This window comes from Salmo salar, chromosome ssa05 (genome assembly GCF_905237065.1).
Source record: "Salmo salar chromosome ssa05, Ssal_v3.1, whole genome shotgun sequence".
NCBI classification, from domain to species: domain Eukaryota; kingdom Metazoa; phylum Chordata; class Actinopteri; order Salmoniformes; family Salmonidae; genus Salmo; species Salmo salar.
In genome coordinates, this window is record NC_059446.1 from 60,157,652 (window position 1) to 60,177,022 (window position 19,371).

At 43.7% G+C, this 19,371-nt stretch overlaps 1 protein-coding gene across 1 annotated transcript; it reads right to left on the bottom strand.

Annotated features, from left to right (window-relative positions):
- Positions 1–4: 4 nt before the first annotated feature.
- Positions 5–13,250, bottom strand: LOC106605346 (probable C-mannosyltransferase DPY19L1). The gene is made up of 22 exons (XM_014200863.2): positions 12,751–13,250; positions 12,384–12,408; positions 12,154–12,241; positions 11,827–11,964; positions 11,610–11,730; positions 10,270–10,363; positions 10,074–10,131; positions 9,531–9,622; positions 8,302–8,401; positions 7,649–7,726; positions 6,281–6,367; positions 6,104–6,163; positions 5,765–5,845; positions 5,476–5,577; positions 5,034–5,105; positions 4,022–4,104; positions 3,838–3,862; positions 3,342–3,461; positions 2,668–2,842; positions 2,329–2,428; positions 2,111–2,236; positions 5–1,823 (listed from the first exon to the last, which is right to left on the bottom strand). Exons 1-22 carry the CDS (start codon positions 12,986–12,988, stop codon positions 1,652–1,654), a joined length of 2,235 nt encoding a protein of 744 aa, XP_014056338.1. The 5' UTR covers positions 12,989–13,250; the 3' UTR covers positions 5–1,651.
- Between the last annotated feature and the right edge of the window lie 6,121 nt (positions 13,251–19,371).

Below are 19,371 nucleotides of genomic sequence, written 5' to 3' on the forward strand. Positions count from 1 at the left end.
CAGAGACCATTTAATGAATTTAATATCCAATTCTCTCAAATGATCAACCAGCAAAAACTCACATTGGTTTCACTGTTAATCAAAACCAAGAGAAAGAAAGATACTGATAAACATTTTTTCAAAATACAGATGAAATCAACAAGCATTAGACAAAGCTAGGCGTGTCACAAGAAATGTTGATGTCAAAATATTTCAAATTGTGTGGTCACCGCCCCTGCTTTCAAGATCACTTCAGTACATCTTGGACATAACCAAAAATAAACTTAGCATAAAACACTTGCTGTGCTATTCATGAACTGTCACAGAAATAGCAGAATACATTGAAATAAACTTCTAGCTTTCACCTTGCATTTAATTGAAACCGCTGCTTGAAACTATTACAATTGATGAATGTTGTATAATATGTATAAACCTTGAAGTCTGAGTAACTAACAGTATGCTTATTGCTAAAATGCCTCACCTGTATTGGTGAGATGATTTGTACCCAACAATACTGTAGCTTTTACACTGGAATGATTACACTGGGGTTGTTTTAAGTAACTTCAAAGCCACATTGGTAAAAAGGCAGAATGAGTCACAGGGATAATGAGAACGACACTCCAGTTAAGTGGAGCTCCGGAGCACTCTCCTGTTTGACCCTTGACCTCATCAGAGTGGCAAAGGGACTTTCACAGTCAAGACTCAGAGCTGCATGAACAAAAGGGGAAAGTGGTTTTAAGTGAGTAGAGCACACCGAGTGTAAAGTGGAGTCCAGAGTGGCGTAGTCTTTCACAGCTATGTCCCCAAAATAAAATGGGGAAGTAACCACAAGCGCGTTACAATTCAAATCATTTAAAAAAATGTTGTCGTCATAATACATTGTTGAATTCAATTATGTTGCTGTTGTGACATGTGCAAAGGCCACTGAGGTGCAAAAAAAGGCTACAAATTAATGACGTAACTTCCTGTGGTGGAGTACAAAGCAATGACGCTAAATTGGCATGACTTTAACAACTCCAAAAAGATGCCTAAAAGTGTTTTCTGTATGTCAATACAGGGTCCTAAACCACTGATATATGGTGGTAGGTCAATACGCTAATGCTTAAAATAATGCACTGCTACAAGTTGCAATGGGTTGTTGGGAAAAATCTGTTTGCAGATTATCATATTCCGCTTCTCTTAAAAAGGACATTTCAGGTGTGCTACATTAAGCTGACACTTGCAGCTGTAACACTAGTAGTTATACTAACTACACTTTGCTTTGGCAAATAACAAAATGATTACACACATCAGTGAATCAAAAAAATTACACTAAATAATGACAATTCTTAATATGCAAAAAAGGGCATAAAAGTACAAAAACTAAATATGCCTGACATCCAAAATGTACTAATACACAAAAAAATAAAATGAATTTCTATCTTTAAGAACAACTTTCAGTATAAGCTCGCATAAAATGAAATGCTTACACAACACAAGTGGGGACTCTTATCTAGCCCATCACATCAGTCCACTGCTCTAACAGAGCCTCGGAAAAGGGAGACGTAAAACGCAGCTGTGGCAGTGGTACCTCCAAAGGAGACAGACCAACAGGAAAAGGAACTATATAAAAACACGCACCAGGCTGGTGGAAATACTAGAAGGTAGCACCAAAAACAGGCCGACCCTGCTGTTATCTGAGCTCTTTAGCTGCTTTGGGAACTTTTAGAACTTTGTAAACGTTGTTGTGAAAAACGGTGGCAAAGTGAGGCCTGGAGTCCCTGGACATGAGCGTACAGAGAGGGACTTTCCCAGCGTTCTGAGGGTCCTCCACATCCCAGATCTCAGGCATACTGCAGCCAGGCCTGGAGAGCACAGAGAAAGCCAGGAAGAGAGAAAGAGAAAGGGGCAGAGAAAATATTTCAGCAAAGAAACAAACTGAACAAAAACATTGTGTGATTAACGGACTGCGAAACAGATTGTTCAAATGGTCACTTGGCAGCAGAATTGGGTTCAGTTCAATTCAGAGTTATTTCAGAGTGAGTTGGAAAAATGCCCTGTACTGACTGGAATGACTTGTTGACAATGTCACAAGAACATATGACAGTGTAAACAGCAGTTGGTTACTGACGGGAAGGCCACCCAGGGTTACCTGGAGCGCCGGGTGCACCACGAGTCCTCCAGGACGAAGTAGTCCACCTCCATCTGCATCAGGTTCCTCTTCACCACCTCAGCAGACTTGCGGCTGTACATGGCGTACACCAGCTTGGTCCTCTCCCTGAGTGGAACAGACCATAACGTTTAGACAACGCTGAATTGGTGTTAGCCTAGCACATAGCGAGTACAGTAGTATCAATGTTCTGTCCACACCTCAGTCCAGCGTCCTCGTAATGTGGGTGGTTGACGATGGGCCGGCCGGCTGACAGCTTCACACTAGCCATGGTGGGCATGGCTCCAGCAAACACAGCGTCTGCACCACACACACAAAACAGTACATCTAAGAGAAGAGTCCACAGAGGCATGGGTCATGATCACTGATCTGAAAGGGACTGGATACCTGAAAGTGAGGTTACCAGCCAATTGCTTTCACCAATCCAACCTAGTCAGATCAGTCAATTCCATAACGAAGGATGCCATTTAGAATGATTAAAAAAATATATGTTTATCTCGAACCTCTGGTTTCAGAGGTAGGATGAAGACGTTACTCACGGGGCCGTGTGTTGTCTCTGATCCAGTCCAGCAGCTGCTCCTGGGGTAGGTTGCTGAATTCTCCCATGATGCCCCACTGGGCCTGCAGGTTGGCCGCACCCTGCATGGCCATGATGGACAGGATGCCAAACACCATCACGTGGAGCTTGAACTTCTCCCCTATCCAGCCAAACAACTGACACACAGACAAACACACAGACAGACAACACATGAGCATCACAGAGAACACTGGTCTGCAGGGTGTCTGAGGGTGGTCTCTAGTGGTAGTGGTGTTGTGATCCATCTTTGGTAACGTTATGTACTCTGCGGTATCTGTGTGGTGTCAGTGCTAATTGTGTTGTGGTGTGGTGAATCTCACCGAGTTGCGGCGAGTGGCGTCGTGTCGTGTCGAGTGGCGTCGTGTCGTGTCGAGTGGCGTCGTGTCATGTCGAGTCGTGTCATGTCGAGTCGTGTCATGTCGAGTCGTGTCGTGTCATGTCGAGTCGTGTCGTGTCATGTTGAGTCGTGTCGTGTCATGTTGAGTCGTGTCGTGTCATGTTGAGTCGTGTCGTGTCATGTTGAGTCGTGTCGTGTCATGTCGTGTCGTGTCATGTTGAGTCGTGTCGTGTCATGTTGAGTCGTGTCGTGTCATGTTGAGTCGTGTCGTGTCATGTTGAATGGTGTCGCGGACTGACCTGTTTGGAGCAGATCAAGGAGGCCATGATGCACATGTGGGGCGTGAGGAAGAGCTTGAGACGCATGATGAGCATCGCCAGCACTGCAAACGCTATCAACTGTAGGCTATGGTACACCAGCTGACACCATGATAGAGAAAGAGAGATGAATAGAGAGAGAGAGAGAGAGAGAGAGAGAGAAAGAGCCCAGGTAGAGAATGAGGGTTGAAGGGCACAGGGAGAGAACAAGATTGGGGGAGGGATGGATGGAGGAAGCGAGAGAAATAAATGGTTAGAGCTAGAACTGGTAATAAAGCGAGCAATTTAACTGGCAGGAGAAAACTGCCTCTGTATGCAGGTTATGAAAATAACTTAAACGATCATTATTATTGTAGCTGAAGCAGATGAACATTACCGCATTTAAGAAAAAAAAGAAGGCTTGAATCATATGGTGTGAGGAGACTCAGGCACGGTGTATACAGCAGTAACATTCAGGGAAATCAGGATGCTTGCTTACCTCTCCTTTTGCCAACATTTCTGGGCTGTGAAAAATGTGAAAAAAAAGTTATGAGTTGTCAAAATGTCAAGTTGTGTTGTCTTTATAAGAATGAATGGGCAAAATGCACATGGACGTTTGCCTTTTGACTTGTGCTGTTAAGAGGGTGAGTTTTACAACAGAGGACAGAGGTAAATATACTCACTGTTCATCGTCGTCATCGTCGTCTTCAGGTTTGACAGAATACTTCTCTCCTTCCCTCAGGAACCTCACAACATCCTGGATGGTCTGCGCAGAGTAGGAGAAGGGACAAACAGTGTCACAAATTTAAAAAAAAAAAAGACGAACCTCAGAAGGGATATAACGTTGACCAGGATGACTCCGCCTTCTATTATATGCTAACAGTGAGCATACTCACAGCAAATAATTAACCATTTTCATTTCTACCAGTATCACTATTTAGAAGCCCTCCATTTCTTCACTAGCAAAGCAAGTCAAGCAGAATCAAAATGGCACGTCATTTTTTTATTATAATAATTGTTTACCCCTTTATCTCCCCAATTTCTTGATATCTAAATTGGTAGTTAGTCTTGTAGTCTTGGGAGAGGTGAAGGTCGAGAGCCACGTGTCCTTCGAAATACAACCCTGCCAAGCCGCACTGCTTCGCATAACCCAGAAGCCAGCCGCACCAATGTGTCGGAGGAAACTCCGTACAACTGGCGACCATGTCAGCATGCATGCATCTGGCCCGCAACAAGGAGTCGCTAGAGCGCGATGGGACAAGGACATCCGGCCGGCCAAACCCTCCCCTAACCCGGATGTCGCTAGGACAATAGTGCGTCGCCTCATGGGACTCCCGGTCGCTGCCGGCTGCGACATAGCCCGGGATCAAACCCGGATCTGAAGTGACACCTCAAGCACTGCAGTGCCTTCGACCGCTGTGCCACTCGGGAGGCCCGCACTTGTCTTATTAATTCTGCATTTGACACACAATTACATCAAACTGACACATTTGGACACGCTTGAGGAGATTCTGGAATATTTTTGGAACATAATTATCTTGCCGTTTCTCAAGCCTGCCTCAAATATGACGAATTGAGCTCAACAGGCATGTCAAAAGCAGAACAGGAGAAATGACATTTCAAGGATGCCTGCCTTGTTCTCTAACAGTGGATTGTGTGGAGTGCCTGGTGTATGGCACACAAATTAAGTCTTACCCGTCCTGCTATGACAGCAACCACCAGCATGTTGATGGGAAGCAGCAGTGTCTTGATGTAGCGCAGTGGGGTCTGAGAAGAGCAATGTTACACACGTCAGACCGACTGGAGAAAAACATTTATTTCTGACACATACCACACACGACCTTTACAAAATGAGCTGCCAAATGGGGCGGCAGGTAGCCTAGTGCTTAGAGCGTTGGACTAGAAACCGAAAGGTTTCAAGATCGAATCCCCGAGCTGACAAGGTAAAAAATCTGTTGTTCTGCCCCTGAACAAGGCAGTTAACCCACTGTGCCCCGGTAGGCCGTCATTGAAGAATTTGTTCTTAACGGACGTTCCTAGTTAAATAAAAGGCTAAATAAAAGAAATACTATGAAAGGATGCCTTCTAACACTAGTGCCATGTTGCTATGCCAAATACGGCCAAGTGTCTTTCATACCTCAATTTCCATGAAGTCAAACTCAGCAGCACAGGTATACATCATGGTGTCAAAGTCCTTGTAGCTGGTAAACTTGGACTTTATTAAGCTACTGATGTGAGCCTGGGAGAGAAATTGTTGTAAAAGTAGCTGCAATTTCAAATACAGTTAGCATATTCCTATTTACTTTTATTACTATCATACTTTTGAGTGATGACTTGTTCCAAAATGCACAGTGATTCTTCCAGAAAAGGCACCAAAATGTAAGGCATTTTGTTTCAAATGCACAGGGCTATTTTCAAAGACTTACATCATCAGAGGCTCCAAAGATGGCTGACAGCATGAACTTGAGAATGACCGTGGAGACAACCCATACCAGGCCCTGCATGACCTGAGAGCAGACAGACAAGTCAACCAGGAGACAGACGCAGTCTTCTTTTACTAACATTGTGGGGACACACAATTGATTCCCATTCAAAATCATATTTTCCCTAACCTAACCTTAACACTAATTCTAACCCCTCTAGAAATATACTTTTTCCTTGTGGGGACCGGCAAAATGTGCCCAGTTTTTGATTATTTACTATACTTGTGGGGACTTCTGGTCCCCACAAGTATAGTTAAACATGTCCACACACACACCTCTTACCCATGTGATGAGGCCAGGTTTGAAGGCTCCTGCAAATTTGTCCCGCAGGGCAATTATTCCCTGCAACCAGGAAGGAACTGATTTCAACACCGTACCATTTTCAGCATCACACCATGCTTAACATAAAAGACATCCTCTACACATTGAAAGCATGTGGAGAGTGCTAGTCCAGCTCACCCAAATGGAGACCAGCGAGGAGGCGTAGAATGATGTCAGCAGCATGGCGTTTCCAAACATCAGAACAAAGCACACGGCAAGTGTGATCTGGAGATGGAGTGGGGTGGAAAGAAGTTTGGTGACATAGTCCGAGTACATATTCACATAATAATAAGCAATTCCCCTTGACCACACCTACAAATTGTGGAAAACAAAACATTCTTTCCCATTGACACCAAGTGTAAAAGAGACAACTTCGTCATAGACTTGTTATACAGAAAAAGAAATGCAGAAAAGCTGCTGTGTTGTTCAATGTACATGTTACCAGGTCAAAAATCCCGACTTACGGTTCGCAATGCTTCCACATAGGGAAATAGAGCATGCGAGAAGAGCCCTATAGCTTCAGGCTATTCGGTGTAGGACACTGGGAAATATGGGGACCCAGTGTCCAAGTAAGCTACACGTAGCTACAGTATGTGTGGAAAACATTATCACATTCAAAGACATTTAACTTGTTTAGTAGAGTCCGTTTGTAACTCCACTTACCCCAACAAAAAACGTGAAGCCTTCAGTCATAGTCTTAAAATGCTACTACTTGTAGCTGTATAGTCCATTATAGTCCGTTTGTTTGTGTTGTTGGTCTTGGCTAGCTTAATGTTCTGGTCGGTAGCACTCACGTGGCTGTTAGCACCCTCATGAAAACGGGCATGAGGGAACTCTACAGCAGGCAATTTTGAAAAGTAATCTTTAGACATGTTGTACTTTTTAAAATGTAGTTTTGTAATAGACTAAAACAGGTTGACAACAAGGAAATTGCATTTGAAAAAGGTTACGTTTCAGCTGTGAGCCAATGGGGTAACCTAGGCAACCACAGGTTGTTTTCCCCCCACAGGTGGGCAGGGCTGCAACATTCAATCTAATACCGACTGGGACTATCAAGAGTTGTGTGTGAAAGTATAGTTTTTTTTACTGTTGTCATGGCACATTGACACACACACCAAACTTGTTACAGCCAAAGTGGGCTTAAAAATGCTGTAAGTCGTCGAGGACACACGCCTGTGTGTGTCCCCGTTTTCTTTACGCTGCCACTTCTTGCCAGGCGGATAAATTATTCACAGCCATATGTCCTTTCTTCTCTCCTCCTCCGACACACATTTCCAGCGTCATCTTAATACAAAGGGCCTCTTCCCTTATCTCCCCAGCACACTGACCCCAGCTCCCTACGCTAGCCACACTAACAGCCTGTGTTGCTTAGAGGATTAGGAGAACTGGAACTGTGGTGGAGAGGAGTACTGTAGCTACGGACCGAATCACACACAAACACACTGCCCTGTTTTACGATGCACGCCCACAAGTACAGGTTAGTTAGGAACCAGAAAAGAAATTTACCATGTGTGTCACTAGGAGGGACTGCATTTTAGTGGGGCTGATGTATCCCAGGATGTACGAGGCAAAGAGAGAGGCCACCTGAAACAAGTAGTCAAGTGTAAACACAAGCAATAAGTAGTGTATACAACAACTGTGAAATGATTGCAATAAAGGGTGCATGCTTATTTTCGAGCACAACACATTGATGTTATAAGTACTTTGATTAGTTTGTGGTAAAATCCCCATATATAAGGCTCTAATTAGGATAGGGAACTGTAGCTAGCTGAGGGACACTTGCTATTATAATCTAGCCAGACTGATAGCAAAGCTGTTGCTAAGCAAAGATGCCAGCAGATCCTGTTTGTGTGAGAGTAACCTTCAACGCTTTTGTCTGCCTCCCCACCTCCTCCAGTCTTTTTCTCCATCTGTCTCACACCCTGCCTCCTTTTTCACTGTCTGTTGCTCTTTTTTTGTTATCCTCTTCTCCATCTCTTACAATGTCCCTTTACCAGTTCACTCTTCTCCCTTTCTCCTTGCTCAGTCTCTTTCTCTCTCCCTCACAGCCTCCCTTCTTCACTCTATCACCATCTCTTCCTCACTCTGTCTTCCTCTTCTCCACTGCTCTCACAGCCTCCACCCTTGTCTATATTTATCTCTCCCTCTTTTTCTCTTACCTGGGTAAGCAGCACGAACTGGGCAAACTGCCAGGGCAGCATGAAGCACAAATTGGAGATGGCCAACGCCCACATGGCCTTTCTGCTAGGGTTGCGTGTCCTTTGAAGAGATAGATGTGGAAAAGGGCAGGAGGCAAGAGGTAAGGAAATCCATTAACACAGGCACACACTGACACTCCCATTCAGGCAGCCTCTAGATAGAATGCATCAGCCACCAAGCCTTCCACTCACACTGACAGCTTTAGAGAACAAGTTAAAGGGGTCGAACAGCAGACACTTTGACTCCAAGTGAATTAGAGTGAATACAAAATGTGATCAGTGCGGGAACGGAACCAACAACCTTGGTATTGCCAAAATCAAGCTTTACAAACCAGATATCTGGACCACAATGAATTGAGATCATAATAATTGAAGAGCTCTCAATATAATCTACATCAGTGGTTCTCCAATGGTTTTGCCTCGGCATCCAAATTGAACTAGGTTGTCTCGGTCGCGACTCAATATTCGCATCGCGATAAAGAATCGCCAAATTCAATCTTGAAAAAAAAAGGAATGGTATATTGATAGTTAATGTAGCAATTATATGACAAGGGAACAACATTCACAACCACCTCTTTCATTGTTAATAATTACATTTTGCACATATTCTTGATGAAGAATGTTAATAAAGTCACCTCACTGGCTTGAGACCAAAATAGTGCTGCTAATAGCTCTATATTGAAATATTGTGATTTAAGAAAAGGTGTTCAGGGATTAAATTATAAAAACATGTAAGTACATTATCATTTCTACACACTATCTACCTGGTTTAAGTTCAGACTGGAGTATTTTTTAATACAAAAATAAATACAATTTACTCAGACAGCCGCAAACTATCAAAAACCTTCTACAACCAAAATTTGGTGGAGATGGCCAGCACTATTTGAGACTAAATACATTTTATTTATGTATTATATTAAGTTAAAATAAAAGTGTTCATTCAGTATTGTTGTAATTGTCATTATTACAAAAACATATACAAATCAGCCGATTAATCGGTATCAACTTTCTATGGTCCTCCAATAATCGGTATCGGTGTTGAAAAATCATAATCGGTCGACCTCTATCCAGCACCAGTTGAGAATCGCTGCTTTACATTACATATCACTAGCACATGAAGAGGCAGCCAGAAAGATTGAAAAGAGAAGGTGAGAAAGGAAGGAGAAAGGAAAGAGGTTGTGGCGAGTTACCGGAGGATGTGGGTGAGGAGTAACATCTGCAGGACCAGGAAGGGATAGGAGAAGCTCTCCCTCAGGGGCGGAGTCCACATGACTCGGGTGCTCTGGGACACAGAAACGCACACACACAAACAAACAGAATCCTACTTTATTTTGCGACAACACATTGCTGTGTAGGAGGGGATTTTTTCTGTACCGCTACGCAATCAATGACAACTGCGAAAAGCTATTTGTACATAAAAATGCATCCAGTAATCTCATCCAGTACATTTACTCCTCATCCTACACCCACACTGCACCAATGCTCCTATAATAATGATTCGGATACATTCACACTTCTGTGTTGAAACCAGCACATACTGAGAAGGTAAAGGAGACAAGTGGGTGGCGACTGGGGAGAGGAGAGTATGATTGAAATGTCAGTATCGATTGGTGTGAATAACACAATAGAGCAACTACTCAGCCTGTCTGATACTGGCTGAGACAGCATTGTATCCATCCCCCATCTCCACCCTCATCAGTCTACCTCCACGGTTCTGTACGGTACACACTCACCTCTCCATGGTTGAAGAAGAAACACAGCACCGTGACCATACCGCCGAGCCGACTGCCACTAGAGAGAGGAAGGGAGGGAGATAATTCATCCTTTCTTATTTTAGCAGTATGTTAGAACATTAAAGTGACTAAATTACTTTAAAGTCTTAATCTGAGCCCAACCGATGCAGAATCAAAGGAGGGTAAAGGTTGTTACCTGAGGTAGGTCCCGTAGATGAAAAACAGACTCATCATCAGACCATTGAGGAGGAACACAAAGGTCACGTAGAAGTATGCAGGGTCACCCATACCTGACACACAGACAGAGAGACTATTAGGATTGAGACTGGCAATGGCAAGGACCTCAAATAGCCAAAGACCATAACTTCAAAACACTGATTCTCATGACCAGAGATTCTATTCAAATACTATATGCTATTCTACGGCCATGACCTGAAGTCCTGGACAAATATGAAAGTGAGAATATTGTTTGCTTGTTGTATTACTGTACCAAACAAATTAACTTACTTTCAGAAAATGTTAAGTCAACTGAGTGAATGGCTCAAAATAAGATGCCTGAAAGCATGATGTAATATTGATTGACACCTGACACATGGCTCGCTCATAGTGAAAGACATAGGCCTAATGGAAACATTGAAGCCTTCACTGAGTCGCCTTCTTAATGCTTTCCTGAAGTGGGAGGCTCTCTTTCATTTCACTACCATAGAACTGCTGAGGATAAAGGGCTATTCTGAGTCTTCTCTAATTTGCTGCGCACTCAGCTTGTGGAAACAGGAACAAAAGGCAGGCGGCACTTACATGTACAGCAGCACCTTCAAACTACATAGTGTGCTTTCACATAATTCACACCTTTAATTAGAAAGAAGTGTAACTTGCGCCAGTCTTGACTATATAACACTGAGAAGTACTACGCATATAACATGCTATGAAGTGCTAATGACAAGTCAAGAGTACAGTTCAACAAGTAGAAAAGGGGAACAACCTCCCCCTTATTCATAGATTTCATTGACGTTGGCCCAGATACATGTGAAATGTGTTATGTGAAATAAGAAAACAAAGCTTTCCCTTTGTGTAGCAGCTCAATTAAAATGCAACGAAAGCAAGAAATAGCCTCACGGATTGCAATTATTCATAAGCTAAGCAACTGCATGGCATTCCTTTGGGAGACACAGATCTCTATTTTCCTGAAATTAACTGGTATTCAAACTTACACATTTGGAAATCCACAATTCAGAAAAATAACATTGATCCAGTGCAATATATATGTTGAAATTAAAATCAAATAGATTGGCTTTGTGTCGTCAAGCAGTTCTCTCCCTACAGAGCGGAACACTGGTGTTATGCCAACTTTCAATTTCATATGCAGCAATAATGAGGTTTTTACGACTAATATTTCAGATGAACCACTGCAGCTTGGTGGCACAGGAATAACACTCATTTTCTTTATGATTTCCCATAGAGCTGGTTTGATTGCATCCGGCCTAGAGAGTTGTGTGTGTCTGTGTGTGTTCAAGTCAAACAAGACTGCATTGGTACCTTCACAGCCATCCACTGCAGCCATACCCTCTCCTCTATTGATGGACCAACACATCTTGGTGGGGAGTCCAAAGAATTCCATTATATCTGTGTAGATTCTGTACCAGCTGGCCAGGACCACCTAGAGAGCAGTGGAGGAAGGATTTCAGCATGAAGACCCTCAACAAAGTCTGTTGTCCAATCAAATGCCAAGGATGTCCATTTCCACAAATGTTACCTCTGGATAGAGATTGAACCTCTTCAGTGTGTTTATAACCAGTGGGTACTCTGTAAGCCGATCATTCATGACCAGATAAAGGCCGTTGAGAAAGGTTGGGGCCTCAATGATGGTCTTGAAGTAGGAGTAGTATAAGCCCTAGAGCAGGATCATACAACAATTGGATTCAATTCTAACACAAAAGCCCTTATCAGGTATTGGCTCATGGCCTGCTACAGAAACAAGGCTCTAAGATTTTGCAAGACACAGTATCACACACACATAGAATAGGTCATCATTATTTAATTCGTTTCTTCTTCTGTCATCTTTCAACAACACAAGACTTACCATTTCTGTGCGAAATGCCATTTCCTTTTCCAGTCCTGACAGATGTGAGAAGTGTCTGTCATTTTCAAAGAGGCGTGAGAGATGGTACCTACAGAAACAACAAATAGGCTTTAGGTCATCTAGCTAACGTTAGTTATCTATAATCAATGTACACGGGAAACGTTCAAGACTTTGAAGTGCATGTCAATGACCTGAAATGTTGTTAGACTGAGGTTAGTTACTTAACTTACCAATGTAAATACCCAGCCAGAGCAGCTATGAAGAAAATACAGAGAAACGATAATGATATTAAGAACGTTGTGGGGTTTAATCATTGTTCTAATATTAGTTAGCCAACTAGTTAATAATATAATTACCGTTAGCTAACTACAGTAACGTTAAATTGGCTATCATCATTTGCTAGCCACCAATGACCGTGGCACAGCCTGGGATAGCAACCTCGGTAACGTTAGCTGTCGTCGTGGTTGTGCTGTTTGAGCTAGCGCTAGCTAACGTAAGCTAACTAGTTACGTTAGCAACATCGTTACAGTACTGGTAACGTTAGCTAGCTAACTAACTTGCTTGCTAGCTACAGTATATGTGTTGTGTGACACTTACCAATAACCAGAGTGATTCCAAGTTTCACAAAAGCAGACGGAGTAAGGCCAAGCTTACTTCTGATGAATGAAAACCCAGGAAATAGTCCATTCTTATTGTGAAGCAAGCTGTTGAAAGGGGTGCCTTTTCCTGCTCGTCTACTTTTCCCGGTGCCTGGCGATACAAGCGGACTCCTGTCGTCGACGTTGGGCTGCGGCGGTTGATCCTTCACGTTTTGTTTTCTAGTTTTTACGACCATGTTTTCATAATCGTAAGTCTTCGGCTGTGAAATACGTTTTGTAGAAGTAACTGGATGGGTACTTTCTATCCACCGCTCAGGGTCTACACCTTTTGCTAGCTACCTGAGTGATGATGTGTTCACTGCACAAATCTTTGAAATGTTCGCCCCCAACTGGAGTTAATACAGACTGCATGCGTTAGTAGCCATGGTAACACACATACATGTATGTCAGTTGGTAGCTAGAACGCTTCAGTTCAAAATGTTGTTTTTCTAACGTAAATATAATCCTAATGCGACAGTGGCACATGTCAGAAGAATCCCCCCTCTCTGTCTCTCTCTGTCAATTTCAATTCAATTTAAGGGTTTTATTGGCATGGGAAACATATGTTAACATTGCCAAAGTAAGTGAAGTAGATAAAACAAAAGTTAAATAAACAATACAAATGAACAGTAAACATTACACTCACAGAAGTTCCAAAAGAATAAAGGAATTTCAAATGTCATATGTCTATATACAGTGTTGTAACGATGTGCAAATAGTTAAAGTACAAAAGGGAAAATAAATAAACATAAATATGGGTTGTATTTACAATGGTGTTTGTTCTTCACTGGTTGCCATTTTCTGTGGCAACAGGCCACAAATCTTGCTGCTGTGATGGCACACTGTGGTATTTCACCCAGTAGATATCAGAGTTTGGTTTTGGGTTTGTTTTCAAATTCTTTGTGGATCTGTGTAATTTCCCTCCGATCTGTGTAATCTGAGGGAAATATGTGTCTCTAATATGGTCATACATTTGGCAGGAGGTTAGGAAGTGCAGCTCAGTTTCCACCTCATATTGTGGGCAGTGTGCACATAGCCTGTCTTCTCTTGAAAGCCAGGTCTGCCTGCGGTGGCCTTTCTCAGTAGCAAGGCTATGCTCACAGAGTCTGTACCTAGTCAAAGCTTTCCTTAAATTTGGGTCAGTCACAGTGGTCAGGTATTCTGCCGCTGTGTACTTTCTGTTTAGGGCCAAATAGCATTCTAGTTTGCTCTGTTTTTTTTTGTTTGTTAATTCTTTCTAATGTGTCAAGTAACTATGATTTTGTTTTCTCATAATTTTGTTGAGTCTAATTGTGTTGCTGTTCTGGGGCTCTGTGGGGTCTGTTTGTGTTTGTGAACAGAGCCCCAGGATATTTCCCTGTGAATTATGAATGTAAAGCATAGGTTTACATTTGCATTACTCATGCCACTACATTTTCCAGAAATTGACAAACTACAGTAATGGCATCCCTTCACCAGCAGACAATGCTTTCTGGTTTACACTTGTCTTGGTTTTAACCACTAGGTGTCACTACAGTTTCAGGTATGAATTGAGAACGTTCAGGTTTGCCACTAAACCCGCCAAAATGGCATTCCATTTATAACACATGTACTGTCTGACCTGATCATTTATTCATAATGGCCTCTGTATCTCACAAAAGTAGCTGACTACAGAACTATATACACTACTACTTTATGAGAGTTTAATGGACACATGTAGTATTAAATCATTTGTGCTACTTTTGTGTTACCTTTTTGTTATCACTCTTTCTAGTTTTTCATTTGAATAAATCTGATGTAGTGATCACAATGGTTCAATTATGGTTAATTAAATGTATTTATTTCATTATAAGTCTTCAGATTAATCTTGGACTGATCAAGATGCCTTCCTCTAGATACAAAATGTTCTTGGTTGAAGGTTATCAGATAAAATAACTGACCAATAATGTGCAGAACTATATTTGCTGTCATACCAGAGATACCACATTTATGCTAGGTGACCAGATTAACTGTGTATCTTTAGAGCCACTCTGCGGCCGCGGCAACCCTCGAGGACAGAGACATGGTTACCAAAGTTGCAGCGGAGGGGAGTAACGGTGGCTGGTCACACAGACAGGAACATCAGGAAAGATGATCTGATCTCATCTGTTTGGCTTGGAAAGGGACAGAGAGACTAGAGGGAAAAGCTGCCTTCTAGTGATGACATCATGACAGCTTCTCACCATCTCCACAAACAAACACGTCGGCTTGGTGCGATCTTTCTCAGCGGGGGCGGGGGCTGGTGGGTGAGTGGGACGAGAGGATGAGGGGCAGGAGGGAAGCGCTCTGTTTATTTTCCCTGGTGTTCTCCGTCGTGTTGGCCCTGGGACCCAGGAGCCTCCTGCTTTCTCTGGGAAACACGGCTGAGGAAGAGCGAGGAGTGAGGACCCCGACCGGCCCACACAGAGGCCTGCCTGGTACAGGTGCAGAATGAGGGAATGTTGTTCTGATGCTGACAGGCTATCAGGGTGCTGAGCCTCAGAGTATTCTAATGTCCTTCAATGGAAGCAATCCTCAGAATGTTGTCCTACATTCTTAGAAAAAAAAGGGTTCCAAAAGGGTTCTTTGAACTCTCTAGAGAGCAAGCAATGTATCAAAAAGTTTAAACAAGAGTACATGGACTATGTGGACCTCAATGGCATAAAATGTACCTTTTAGGGTTTATCCTTATTGGCCCATGGAACAACTGAATAAACTCTGGATAACAATATCAGCACAATAACATTGAATATACATAGGCTAATAGATATATTTAGATAAGAGATAACATCCCGAACCCATTCCAACACCATATCACTGACCTCCACATACACGTGACAGGATGCTTATTGTTACTCCACCTTCGAACAGTTTTCTTTGGAGCACCTCAGTTTCTTACACCACCAGTCTGCCCCAGTCCTCTCCCTTGCCTGGCCAAAGCCACGCCTTCACAGACGCATGTATATATCACATGATACCCCAACTAAGGCCCCTACATGCCAAGCTTTCAACATTGCACCCAAATCCCTCCTCCGCCTCCCCTATCCCAATGCCAAGCTCAGGGTGGCATTTCTTGGGCCCCTGACTGATTCATGGGTGCCAGACTGAGCCTAAATACAATAACAGGGGCAGAGTGCCCATCAGGACTCAGAAACAGGGGCGTGGGTTGGGTGTGGGGGGACTGGGGTGAGGGGACGAGTCATTGAAAACTGCTCTGCTGTTAGCTCAGCTTGCGGCCACACTGAGGGAATTTGTTTTTTTACCAAACAGAGCGCTGCAGCAGCGCCCGCTGGCCTGAGCTGGCTGGAAGGAGGGCGAGCGGGGGTAGAGGTGGACAGGGAGCAGGCATTTTGGTGGTGCGAGCAGGACAGCTCGGTGCAGTGTAGTGTGGCTGATGACACCTCCTATTGACTGTCCCGGGGTAATTGAAGCCAGCCGCCCCGGCCCGGCCGCTCCATGCCGAGGCTAAATGCCGTGCTGGGAAGAGGAAGGGCGTTTGGGTCTCCGTTTCTCGGAACTGTTGGCCATCTTGGTTTTACAAATAATTGTCCCATTGGAGTCTTTCATGAGATTCTCAGACGAAATTTTAGAGTTTCATGCTACCATGTCATCTTTTTTGCTTTTTCCCTTCTCCACAACTCCCTAGATTAAATGATAGCAGGGCTGGTTTTGGTTGGTCCAGTAGGTAAGCACACAGTCGGCAGTCTGAAGTGTGAATCTGGGACCAGTGTTTATGTATTGAGCTTTCAGAGCACTGAAGCTCTCCCAAGTCTCCACTACACAAACATCTACCATATGGAGCAGCCAGAGAACTGAGGGAGGCATCTGGGCCAGGGCAGCACATGGGTGCCAAAGTAACCACGGGACAGTGGGAAGAGATCTGTGATCACAAGCAGTGTGTGCGTGTCAGTCTGTGGCATCTCAACATTTTTTAGCTTTTAGAGGTTTCTATAGTGACATCTTGACAGTCAAATTATTAAATATAATACACAACATATAATACGATTACATATGTCATTTCAGCAGTGCAAGTTCGCAACCCGTTTACTTAGTCACTAGTTACAGTACTAAACCATAAAATGTATTGCATGCTGTGCGTGTGGTGAGACAGAATTTCAGAGGAAATTCAACTGGCTCCCTGTTTCCGTGACATGTTTATTACTGACAAGAAACACATGCTGTCAATGATCACTTATTCTTTGGGTATCAGTTATCTCAACATTACGCCTCATTAGTATTCTCTGGAAACCAATTCAATTAGGCCTCTCCAGGGGCCTGGGGCTGCAACACAGCATCAATCTGAATAAGAGGGAGAGCGGCTGTCAAATCAGTGCAAGGGTGTGTGTGTGTGTGTGTGTGTGTGTGTGTGTGTGTGTGTGTGTGTGTGTGTGTGTGTGTGTGTGTGTGTGTGTGTGTGTGTGTGTGTGTGTGTGTGTGTGTGTAAAGAGGTAGGGGTGTCATGGGGGTTTGTCGTCACAGAACTCTGTCACTCACCGAAGGGGAGAGAGAGAGGGAGGGGGTTTAGGGTGAATGGGTGGTCTGAAGGGCAGAGGGACGGTGCGTAGGTCCAGAGTTTGTCTATGATCCCCTGAAGAAAAGTGATTTCTTATTGCTCGGCTTTTGTGATATTGACCCCTTTGTTGACCGCTTTTGAAAGCTTCAACTACTGCTGTCCATTCCAGCCTTTACAACGTTCCAGTCCTGATCTCTGTCTCTTACTGCAAGTGAACAAAACCTGACTTTAGATTGCAGAAAGCAAACAATCCAGGTTTGATGCCAATCGGTTACAAGAGCTCAGCAGGTCCTGTGGTTGTCATGGCAGCTTGTGGCATGGTAACTGGCACACCTGTTCAGGCTGACTTCGGGGCCCTTGCCCTCGTCTTAATCCTGGTAATACCACTGGCAAGCCTCAACCTCCATGTTTCGTATTCCTCTTTTCCTAGGACAAAGCACTAGCCTGCCTCACCTGCATGGTTGCTGATGGAGAGATAACAGAGTGATAATAAAGGACATACTGTATATCAGCCTAAAATAAGAGGTATCAGCCTTTAGCCCTGAAGAACATCAAGGTCACTGGGCTCTCATGAAGCAAGTGAGGCCACATGGGAGATCTATGAGACAGTCATTGTGAAGACCTATGTCATTGTGAAGTTCTATGTTATTCCATCTACAACTAAAACATTTTCCGACAAGATAGAACTGCCAAAAGGGGCGGAGGTGGAATCTACTGCAGAGATAGCCTGCAGAGTTCTGTCATACTAGCCAGGTCTGTGCCCAACAAATTCGAGCTTCTACTTTTAAAAATCCACCTTTCCAGAAACAAGTCTCTCATCGTTGCCGCTTGTTATAGACCCACTTCAGCCCCCTGCTGTGCCTTGGACACCATATGTGAATTGATTGCCCCCCATCTATCTTCAAAGTTCGTACTGTTAGGTGACCTAAACTGGGACATGCTTAACACCCCGGCCGTCCTACAATTTAAGCTAGATGCCCTCAATCTCACACATTATCAAGGAACCTACCAGGTACAACCCTAAATCCGTAACTATGGGCACCCTCTTAGATATCATCCTGACCAACTTGCCCTCTAAAACACCTCTGCTGTCTTCAACCAGGATCTCAGAGATTACTGCCTCATTGCCTGAGTGCGTAATGGGTCAGCGGTCAAATGACCACTCCTCATCACTGTCAAACGCTCCCTAAAACACTTCAGCGAGCAGGCCTTTCTAATCAACCTGGCCCGGGTATCCTGGAAGGATATTGACCTCATCCCATCAGTAGAGGATGCCTGGTTGCTCTTAAAAAGTGCTTTCGTCGCCATCTTAAATAAGCATGCCCCATTCAAAAAATGTAGAACTAAGAACAGATATTGCCCTTGGTTCACCCCAGACTTGACTGCCCTTGACCAGCAAAAAAACATCCTGTGGCATTCTGCATTAGCATCGAATAGCCCCCGCGATGTGCAACTTTTCAGGGAAGTCAGGAACCAATATACTCAGTCAGTTAGGAAAGCTAAGTCTAGCTTTTTCATACAGAAATTTGCATCCTGTAGCACTAATTCCAAAAAGTTTTGGGACACTGTAAAGTCCATGGAGAGTAAGTGCACCTCCTCCCAGCTTCCCATTGCTAGGAAACACTGTCACCACCGATAAATCTAGGATAATCGATCATTTCAGTAAGCATTTTTCTACGGCTGGCCATGCTTTCCACCTGGCTTCCCCTACTCCGGCCAACAGCTCAGCATCCCCTGCAGCAACTTGCCCAAGCCCCCCGCTTCTCCTTCACCCAATCCAGACAGCTGATGTTCTGAAAGAGCTGCAAAATCTGGATCCTACAAATAAGCTGGGCTAGACAATCTGGACCCTCTCTTTCTGAAATTATCTGCCTCAGTTGTTGCAACCCCTATTACTAGCCTGTTCAACCTCATTTTCATATCGTCTGAGATCCCCAAAGATTGGAATGCTGCCACGGTCATCCCCCTCTTCAAAGGGCAGACACTCTAGACCCAAACTGTTATAGACCTACATCCATCCTGCCCTGCCTTTCTAAAATCTTCAAAAGCCAAATTAACAAACAGATCACT